This window comes from Anneissia japonica, unplaced genomic scaffold (assembly GCF_011630105.1).
Source record: "Anneissia japonica isolate Jap-2015-1 unplaced genomic scaffold, ASM1163010v1 scaffold287829_len2072220_cov186, whole genome shotgun sequence".
NCBI classification, from domain to species: Eukaryota; Metazoa; Echinodermata; class Crinoidea; order Comatulida; family Comatulidae; genus Anneissia; species Anneissia japonica.
In genome coordinates this window covers 502,300-513,523 of record NW_022716075.1, presented here as the reverse complement: position 1 = coordinate 513,523, position 11,224 = coordinate 502,300, and the positions used below count along the sequence as shown (strand labels likewise).

General features: G+C 32.2%; 1 protein-coding gene and 2 long non-coding RNA genes across 3 annotated transcripts in view; 2 read left to right on the top strand and 1 right to left on the bottom strand.

Moving 5' to 3' along the window:
• LOC117109550 (low-density lipoprotein receptor-related protein 1-like) overlaps positions 1-2,998 on the top strand; it is a 118,541-nt gene extending 115,543 nt beyond the window's left edge. The window contains exon 88 of the mRNA XM_033251920.1: positions 147-2,998. Coding sequence (XP_033107811.1) covers positions 147-305 — 159 coding nt within the window. The 3' untranslated portion in view covers positions 306-2,998. The remainder of the gene's footprint in view (positions 1-146) is intronic.
• A 3,327-nt stretch (positions 2,999-6,325) lies between these two features.
• Positions 6,326-9,055, top strand: LOC117109533. The gene is made up of 3 exons (XR_004445542.1): positions 6,326-6,426; positions 7,165-7,316; positions 8,738-9,055. It is a non-coding gene; the product is annotated as an uncharacterized LOC117109533 (long non-coding RNA).
• Positions 9,056-10,003: 948 nt separating this feature from the next.
• The window catches only part of LOC117109635, a 3,161-nt gene continuing 1,940 nt past the window's right edge, over positions 10,004-11,224 (bottom strand). The window contains exon 2 of the long non-coding RNA XR_004445565.1: positions 10,004-10,382. This is a non-coding gene — a long non-coding RNA (uncharacterized LOC117109635). The remainder of the gene's footprint in view (positions 10,383-11,224) is intronic.

Below are 11,224 nucleotides of genomic sequence, written 5' to 3'. Positions count from 1 at the left end.
CCCTGGACCTGTTGCTTAGAGCCCTTGTTTATTTGCGCCTTATAGATCAACCTATTATTATGAGTACCGTTATCAATGAAACAAATCTCGTTAAAATGTAAATTATTTGTATTGATTATGATGATTTTTCTATTTTTTCCCCCCAGACAAGTAATTTTTCAAACCCAGCTTATGGATCTCTTTACAATGATCGAAACAGTGGCTCTCAATTAAGTTTAGATGAAAAGAAACATCTTATTGATGATATAGAGGATGATGGTCAACCGCTAATTGTCGATGATTTTGATATGTCCTTCTCGGGGTAGCTGGCAACTGGTGCTATCAACTTTAACATTCAAGTACATGGCTATATATATTGAACTATATCACATACCTGGTAGCTAGAAGAATAGTGCGTGTTGGAAAAAAGAAATTGTCGACAACAGGAGGTTTGGGATTATGATAGATCTAAATTGCACTTCAAATTCAGAAATTGTTGGTAATTTGTACGTTAAATGTGCATATGATCTGATATTCTCACTTTACTTAATTCTTGGCAGCTACCGTAATTAAGTTTACAAAAAGGGTAGTATGAGAATAATTGAGTCATTTTAATAAAATTTCTTAAATTTCTGGACAATTCATGTTCTGTAATTAGATACATTCCATTTTTGTAATAATTTTAAAACTCTAAACATGATATTGTCCATCTTCTGGAAAACAATTTATTTTAAAATTTTGAAACTCCATTTTCAGAGAACAATTATTAAACAGATATGTGTGCTACAAATTAAAAACTACTACAAAATTATAATCATCAGGATTTTTCGATTATATGATTATAAACATTCCAAAACAATGGATTTTTCATTTCTCTTTTTTTTTTCTAAAAATATTTTTATTAAGGATAATGCTGTTAACAGTTAGTCCGACCGATGTAGTAGTATCTCATAATCAATGATTTGTAAGTCAATTTAATTCAAATCCATTATTTGAACTATCTGCTGGGGTTGTTTTTTTATGTTAAAGTACCAAAGTGGTTATATTTTTTATATTTGCATATTTAGCATCTCTAAAATTTTCTGTTTTGTGTTTTATATCGCTTCAAAAGCTTTAATATTGGGTAATTTCTTTTTTACATTTTTTACATTCATACATAAAAAATAGATGACATAGAAAGAAAAATAATGAGTGCTGTTTCCCAATAACTGGATAATTTTGCAATTGTTCCTTCCAACTACTTTTGCAATGTTTATAGCTTGGATTTTTTTAGCTTGGATTGTTTTTCTTCCATTATTGTTGACAACCAATAAACTGTTCCACCCACTTTTACAATGTCTATACTTAAATAAGAGAGGATGGTGCTGGAATTTTAAAAATAGCTACCAGGTAAAATATATTAAAAGCCATGAAAACAAAATATAGTACTAGTTGAACTGAGAAATGATATTTTGTGATCAATTGAACTTTATTTTTGTCATGTTGAAAAAAGTCAAATCATATGTACTCATAGAATGATGCCATTTACAGCAATGCAATGTGCATTATATAGAGCTCACAGTGTCTAACATATGTCTTCAATTTAACAAAAACTTCCAATTAATAAAATGCATATATTTTATAATATTGTACTCTCCAGTGAATTAATTAAGGATTGTAATGAAAATAACAAGGTACATCAGAAAAACTGTAATCATTTACATAGTTCAAAATTTCCATGTTTTCCATATTTTTTCCGGAGATTTTCTTCTCCAAAATGCAACCTTATCGAATATAATTAAGAGTGTACAGTATATTTTAAGCACGCAATGTATGTTATAAATTAATGGTAACAGGGTCCTAAAAGTAGGATGTATTTATAGACAATGTATTACAGTAATTTTCATTTTGAAGTACATACCATTTTTAAGTACATATAATATGTATATGTATGTTTGTATGTGATATAAAATATAAAAATATACATTATGCATTTGTTTACATATTATGTGTTGTGTATACATGAAAGCATACATCTATACATATGTATATGTGTATATATACATATACATATATGTGTACAGTTTTGTTTGTACATTGGTTATGTATGTATTATGGAGCATGTATATGTGTGGTTGTGTTTTGTAAAATTAGGATTATTTTTTGTATAAAAGAACAGTCCCAATATAACTATGATTCTCTTAGTATGTTTTCTTTAAATCTACAAGCACTTTTTCTTAGAGGGTGATTGTTTACAGGTATTAATTATTAATCATGACATCATATACTATCTATAGCTACCTAAGTATGAATCTATGTTTTTCTTAAATTTTAAAGTTTTTTTTTCTGTTTTCAACAAGTTGGGAAAGATTTAAAGTGAAAAAAATCTGCATATATGATTCTGTATCTAGACGATAAATATTTTTTTCAAGATACATACATAAGGAATATTATTATAGTTTGCAGTAGCAATATTGTTGTCTGTCTTTCATGTTGTATAGTATGTTTTTTTTTTTTAGATATGATCTATTAGTTTTTGGCCTTTTGCATAAATTATAGTTTTCCCCATAATTATGTATATGTTGTATAAAAACCCAGAATTGTCTTCCAGCTTTTTCTTCCTGAAATGCTAATAGTAGCAAACGCATCTGTTTTTAAAGACTACCCTAAAAGTTATGTATACATTAAACTTATCCGAAGTTTATTTGGACTGTGCCACCAACGAGCGTACAGAGACTCGGTTTGCTCATTGATGGATCCGTTCTTGAGGATAAATACAAATTTCGGCTGGAATCTAGGGTAGATATACAGTCAGCATTGTGGTATGCATTTTATTTTAATTCGTACTTAATTGGTAGATTCAAGCTAAGTTTTGTAGAATAGTGATTTAAAGTAGAATATTAAGACCATCATCATCTATGTCATCCCGTTGACTGTACGCCCGATAGAGGGCAGAACTATGTTCTTCAGGAACAAGGTTAGAGAGAGTGAGTTTAAGGATTGAGTGGTGTTAAGGATCATTAAAGTATTCCGAAACAAAGTTTTTGTTTATGCTCTACTTTTGTGTCTTCTACATGTATAATGTTTGAACATTTATAATAACATCAAACATTATTGTTATTGCAAGATATTTAGTAGGCCTACTACTCACAAACCCGTGATTGATTTAGTTTTCCAGCTTCACAATTATTAATTGTGCCTACTTTATATTTGCAAAAAGGCGCTCTACAAATACCCGAAGAATGGAATAGACTCATCGTTAATTATTGTTTTGTAACAATTTACAGTTTTCCACTTTCATTTAAAAAAAGTATGTAAAACTAAATATTATTTTTTTTTGCTGTATGAAGTACAACACAAAATGCAACAACAAATATTACAAATTTGTAGTTTTAAACTACAAATTGTACATGTGAATGTTTAAACTAAACAATCCTGATTGATCTAATACATATTATCTATTACCTATGTTAGATATTATCTATTATGGGATTATTTATTTGGGCCTGTCTATAATCTATTAGGAAACTTATCTATTTATGATCTATTATATATCTATTATTTATTATCTTTTACCTATTATCAATTTTTTTCTCTTTCGTGGTGTAAACACCACCTTTATTCAATATCATCTTCATAAAATCAAAGTAATACAATGTTTCTTTTTATTTCAAATACCTTTGTGTTTTTAGCACTTTTTTATCTTTTCGTGTGAAACAACCCCTTTACTCAAACATAATTTCTTCATCCTCTTAAAATAATAAAAAGTCACATGCTTAATATATTACCTATTAATCTCTTGTAAATTATCCTATCAATTATCTACAGTATTATTTATACATTATATTATTTATATCTATTACCTATTAGGGGTCTATTACATATTATACAAATAGTAACTTGCTCATGAGGGGAATGGTGAAATCTTGCCCTGAGGTGATGTGGATACCGTAGCCTAAAAAATTCCCGAGGATCGAGGCGTAAAAAGTAATGAACATGATGACTGCATGCACTGAAGATGTGTATAAGAGCACCCCACTAGATATGCCACTGTAAAAAAAAGTGTGGTGGGATTAGAACCTGCAACCTATCGCTTTCAAGGCGAGTATCATACCCATTAGACTAGGCACTTTCTCTCATACAACTGACTGAAATGCTCACACTGCGTCGGAAGCCATCATAATAAGAGCGGGGCGGGGAGGGATAAACATATTTGGCTGTTAAACAAACCTGCTACAGGTAGAGGATTTGAAGTTAGTGGGGTCTGGGTTTTTGGCACCTCTTTTTGAATGCCCGGAAATAGCAGCTGCTAACAACGGTGGCGGAACGTTTTTGAAAGTGTGTGGGGGTAATAAATCCAGTGTACGAGCAAAGCGTGCATCTAGGCTGGGATCCAAGGGGCCACCAAGGGCCCCCGGTGGAAGCCCACTTGGAAGCTAAGGATATTTGACGAAGTTTGGTAAATTAGTATTGGTATTAGTTATTTTATAAGCATCAAGCTACTGTAATATGACTATAATTTGTATTTTTCGAAGTAAGTCCAAGTCGAGATTGCTTCTGCACGATCAAAATTAATTTATTCATCATGTGGGGGTGGTATCCTTGATGGTATTCCCGAGGAAAATATTACCCTTTTAGGAGGCCGGAATGGTACTTCAGCAGTGGCGGTTCCAGGAAGTCGAGCCTAGAGGTGGTCCAGGGTGGGATTGCACATATAAAGTGTACACCCTCCTCAGCTTCACTATGGTTGTTGCCGGGGCAAGAAAAAATGGTGGTTATGGCACCTAGATGGCCTGAAATGGCACTCTCAGATTCAAATTTGAATATAATTTTCTGTTTTCTTTTTTTTTTAAATAATTTTGAAAAAAAATAGGAGGGTGGGAGTCCGTGCCGGCTTTAATATAACACTTAACCTATCATTTCGTTACACAAAGACTAATTCGTAATATCAAGCGTAAAGTTGTTTACTACAGTTTTTACAACCTATGATACATTAATTACAATGTATAAATTCTGTAGTAAACTTCAAAGAACTTTATTTCAATAATGACCTAATTAAGTAGGCCTATCTTGGTGTTTTCGTTAAGTTAGATAGAATTTAAATGTGTTAATATTACGTTAGTTTGATGGTTTACTGTAAGCTAATCAGTTACACTTACATCTTCATCGTTTACATAAACAGAACTAGAGCGTCGCACCCAGCGTGACCACTCACAATTTTTGATATACCCAATGACTGGGTCGAAATTACCCAAGATTCAACAAAAATTGCCCAAAATTACCCAAGCTTCCTGAAAATGCATTAAAATTTGAAAAATACGTACGTGTTTTTCGCATGTATAGTTTCCCTTTTAGTTCAATTTATAAACCATTTTTTATTGTAATTGTTTGTGTTAATTATTAAAATTAATATTCATGAGGTGATAATACAGATAGAAAAATACGCCCTCAGTCGGCCAGTGTTATCAGTGTTCAAGTTTTATTATGTAATGCATTAATTAAGATCAATGGCAATGCAAATCACAAATAAACAATTCTGAACCCATGTTTATAGCAATTAACAGTCAATTAACAATGTTATGTGCACTTCGTTGAGTTTTGCTTACTTGAATGGACTGAAATATACTTTGTTACTTCTTAATTTTTCCTCTATGACAAAAATATTCAATTTTCAAGAAAAAAATACCCAAGGATTTGAACGGAATACCCAAGAACCCAAGACCAAGTCAAATTACCCAAGATCTTGGGTAAATATCCAAGCAGTGGTCACGCTGGTCGCACCATAATAGTGCCTACCTCCGCCCTGTGCCCAAATACAGAATTTCTCAAGGCGGGCGAGCGATTCCATTGTTTTCTTCATGCTCTAGAATATATATGTTTCAAGAAACTTTACAGACGCCCGCTTTACAGACGTCAATCAATATGGTGCACACTAGTTGCTTAACTAAAAAAGAGAGCTTGTAATGTTCGTTTGAAAATGAAAACAAAAATCTATAATAATAGGTCGATTTATAAGCCGAAGATAACAAGGTCTCTAAGCACCAACAAATAATAATAATAATAATAATAATAATAATAATAATAATAATAATAATAATAATAATAATAATAATAATAATAATAATAATAATAATAATAATAATAATACTAATAATAATAATAATCAACATATTTATAATAATATTGACATTGTATAGTGTTCGTTAACAATGTTTGTCACACATGGTGCTGGGAGCAGTCACAAAAGTGGGGGGTCAGCCATAATATGAATCGCGAGGGAGCACTTGCGCGACCGAGTAGCTCACTGGTGGGGTCCAGGGGTGACGCCCCGGCGGGGGGAATGGCATGGCGCATTAGAAAATGAATAATGAATTGGTTTTTTTTATCCTCTCCAGGTGGCATTTTACATATAAACAATACTGAATGGAGTTAACGACTACGAAGGAAGCTTTACAATTAATAACAAACGTGAGTACAATAATATACCGGTATAGACCATTTTGCATCGTTAATTCAATAGTTAAATGGCAATTCTGTCTTCATTCTATGGTTATTATTTTGATTAAGTTTGTTAGGCATTGAAGGCATTGACAATTTCCTTGACACAGAAGCATGCACTGACATGGCTGCATTCTATTCAACAATAACATGCATTCTAAGTGCCACTGAAAGTATTATTACAGCTTGGGGCTTGTTCCGTTCGTTGTTTCATATTGTAAATTCGTATCTATTTTTTAAATTGACATGATATGAAATGTATTACCAAGAATCTTGTCATTATCTGGTACATTTAATCATGAATAATCGAAATTTGTTATTGTCCGACAAAAATAGTTTCTATTGAATCTTGTCATTATCTAGTACTGTACATTTAATCATGAATAATCGAAATTTGTTATTGTTCGACAAAAATAGTTTCTATATATAAGGACAGCGAAAGTGATCGAGGTAGGCCCAAATGACACCGTCTTTATCAATATTGATATTAATAATGGATGTGTACCTCCATGGTGTCGATATCACATATAGATTAGTGGCGGATCCAGGAATTCTAAATAGAGGGAATCCAGGGTGGTACTTTCACAATTGGATTTATGATTATGGAACCCCCACGGCTCCATACTCTAGATGGCTGGAAACGACTTAAATATGAATGCAATTTTAATTTTTTTTTCTCTATTTTTTAAATAATTTTGAATAATTTAGGTGGGCGGGTTGCACACTCTCTCTTGAATCAGCCACTGGCTACAGCTGTCAAATTGGTTTTTTTTTTTCGAAAATACAGAGCAGTTGATATGCCATGAGGTATTAACATTTGGATCCATATTTGATTGAAATCGCTCCAACACGCTCGAGAGGTTCGTTTAATTTTGTTTGCATTTTAAAACATTATAAACACTCTCAGCACCACCTCGTGACTCCTCCTTCAATTTCTGTTATGTTTGAGAGATGGTAGCGGTTTTTATATGCCCCCCCCCCCACACACACACATCTTAGCCCCTTTTTGGGTTAGTGTGTTTTACACCCCCCCCCCCACACACACACATCTTAGCCCCTTTTTGGGTTAGTGTGTTTTACAATTGTCAGGTCCGGAAGGGATGGGGCGGGAGAAAAAGCGTCTAGAAAACAACAATTTCGCAGGCCCTAATTTCGCCTCTCTCCCCCCCCCCTTCGGACGTCTCGGGTCTAGCTTGTTTTCAACCCAGTCCAACAAAACGAAGTCGAATATAATAATAATAATAATAGTAATAATAATAATATTAATAATGATAATAATGAAAATATGATAATAATAAGTAATAATAATAATATTAATAATGATAATAAGGAAAATATGATAATAATAATAATAATAGGCCTAATAGTAATAATAATAATAATATTTAAAATAATAATAATGAAAATTTATTATAAGCGCCGGTATCAGTTAAGAGAAAACGCTCATGGCGCCCCTCCAAAAAAATGTCGAAATATGAACAAAAAAAAAAAGAAAGAAAGAAATTAAGGAAACCAGATACAGCTTAAAAACCAGACATGAGCTGTACAAGGGTGAGCGTCACTCCCTCTCTATGTGGCCCTGTATTCACGGGTACTGCGTACAAGGTATGCTGGGCCCCAGTAGCACATATGGTTGTTGTAAATAGCTATCAACATTATTATATTTTAAATTCAAAAGCAACTATAGACTTGCTCATGTAGCCCGAGTTACCATAGCTCATAAATTAACATCGACCCCAATCGTCCGACTCCACGACAAAAAAAATAATAGTATCCAAACTAATTCATTTTGATAGCCAATCCAATTGTGGTCAAAAAGCACATAGGCGATATTGCCATGAACCCAACCTATGGATTTTATTACTTTTCTTGATGACAATTCAGTTTTTGTCTTGCTTGTGCATGTTGAGCATCGAATCAATCAATCAGTCAATAAATATTATAACATGAAAAATGTTTGTATGAAGATATAATTATAGTATTATGTTTATTGTTTGAACATACTGTATTTATTAATTATATATATTAATTTCTATCGAATGGTACACTTTTATAGATTTAATTTCCCCATGACAATCGAATGCTCACATTTTAATCTGTTTACGCCTACCCAATACCATGTATGTACTGTATTTAATAATCCTTATTCATTCCGTGGCATGAAAGCATTGTCCATACATTATAATATAATTTTTGTTTTTATTTATATATTATGTTTTTGATACTCCGTAATAATTCTTTCTCTGTTTCTAAATTTGTTTTCAATATGTTTCTATTCCAGTGAGGTAGACAAAGAATCCACAAATATCAGGAAAGAATGTCCGGACTCAATCTTGAAAGAGCAACAGAACTTACCAATTATTTATGGATATGTTGTCACTCATCAAGCTTCCTTCAAAAATTCTGGATATGAAATTAATTCAAATACAGTGTGAATTTTTTATCTTTTTAATATTTTCCTCTGGAAAAATCTCGCAAATATGTATTCATTCTTGTAGGCTAATGTTTATTTTAACAAAAGAGAAAATAACCTGTTTGTTGTAAGACATGTAAGATAATAATGTATATAATTTAGAGGATTCAAATTAGGTTTGTTGATTTTGCCGAATGTACATATAATATATACAGTATATAATAAAATGTATACAGATTTCAATGCTTGAAAATAAATATAAAATGGAATTATGCATTCCTTCTCATCTTATTCAATGTCTGTGTTTACTGTAATAAATTCAATAGCTAAAATATCTTTATAGGCGTAAACCAAAAGTGAAGAATTGCTTCATCAATATTAGCTACTTTGTCCATTCGTCTATTAACCTAGCAAAGAAATCAAGATGAAATCCTTTCGAGGACGCCCTCAACAAAAACATAAAACCGGAAATGACGTTGTTGCTAAGCAGGAAGCTCATGCATAATCATGAATATTCAGTAACACCTGTTCTAATTAGACTAACAATAAAATCTTTTTGGTCGATTTTGTCAAAACTGAGCTAAAAGTTTTTATTGTTAGTCAAATGAGCACAGGTGTTACTGAATATGCATGAGCTGTAACCTAGCAACCGACGTCATTTCCGGTATTGTAAAATTCGACATCCTTTCGAGAACATCCTCACCAAAAAACATAAAACCGGAAATGACGTGGTTGCTAAGCAACAAGCTCATGCATAATCATGAATATTCAGTAACACCTGTTCTAATTAGACTAACAATAAAATCTTTTTGGTCGATTTTGTCAAAACTGAGCTAAAAGTTTTTATTGTTAGTCTAATGAGCACAGGTGTTACTGAATATGCATAAGCTGTAGCCTAGCAACCGACGTCATTTCCTGTTTTGTAAAACTCGACGGCACCTTGCTCTGAAAATTTCGTAATTTGTTGGTATCATGTAAAAATTATTTGGAAATAGTGTTTATAAGATATATTAGCCTATAATCGTGGCATATTCGATTCGAATTGATTATAATGTATTTAATGCGATTTATATACTAATTAATGTCATGAAATATAATAAAATAATGCAATTAGGACAAAGGAAGTACACACAATGATAAATTACACAGCAGTTAACTTTTATTTCTTACATACTCGGAAATGTTACATCGCTACTATACAAACGTAGTATAAATAAAACATAAATATTGCAGTTTTATATAATGTAATATATACAGTATTTACAATCCTTAGGCCCAATTATATTTAAGTATGTAATATCGTTCGAGGATTACAAGAAACATAATTTGCAAATGTAATGCAATTCCGATGATCCAGTGTTATACACAAGTATTTGCAGACCACCACATAAATTCGGACGTTGATAGTACTGTACATTGTGTTCCGGCAATTCAATATACATCTTGTTCCGCTGACAATGATTGCACATGCACCTCGCACTTCTTGATAGATTGGTAAATTAGACCTGAGACACTGAAAAAAAAAGAGATTGAACTAGTGAGAAATGCATTAAAAATATTTTTATTTTGGCATCTGTGTTAAGTAGGCCTATTAAACCTCATTAGATTAAAACAGCTTTTTGAAAACTGTATGACATTCATGCTTTCATGAGGTATAGGAATAAGAAAATAAGATTGATCGATTAATTCAATACATTATGTAAAGTGTATCTGTAAATAAAATGTTATTTTAATATGAGTGGGTGCGTACGTTCCTAAACGCCCCACCCCAAATCGAAAAAGGTCCCCATGAATTCAATCTCCTGTTCACCACCACCCCCCCCCCCCCCCCTCCAGTCCCTTTCTTTATTTTGTTTCTGGTATCCTGTTTTGTCTTTTACTTTATTTTCCCCCTTATATGTTGGTGTGTTGGTGTGTGTATGTATGTATTTGTGTGTATATACGTGCATGTATGCTATGTACCGGTATGTATATGTATATAAATAATATTAGGCCTACTACGTCGCATGCGACTGATTATCTGGTGGTCATGCCTTATAGTTTTTATAACTTATTATGACTTCCTTTCACACCAATACTTTACCTATATTTAATTATTATTGCTGTCTATTTTTTAAGAAAATAATAATACTTTACAATATTTTCCCATTATATTATATAATTTATTTCAACTGTGTGGAAAAAAAACAATAAACAGAAACAGAAACAGTTCAACTGCCATCTTCGGTGTAGAAGATTACACCGTGGAGGAATTAGTTGGTTACACAGAAGATGGATTGGTACATGCCTGTACCAATTTGTATGATAAAACAGTTAGGCTCAAACTAAATGGTATCACTGGAATCCGTTGGGATT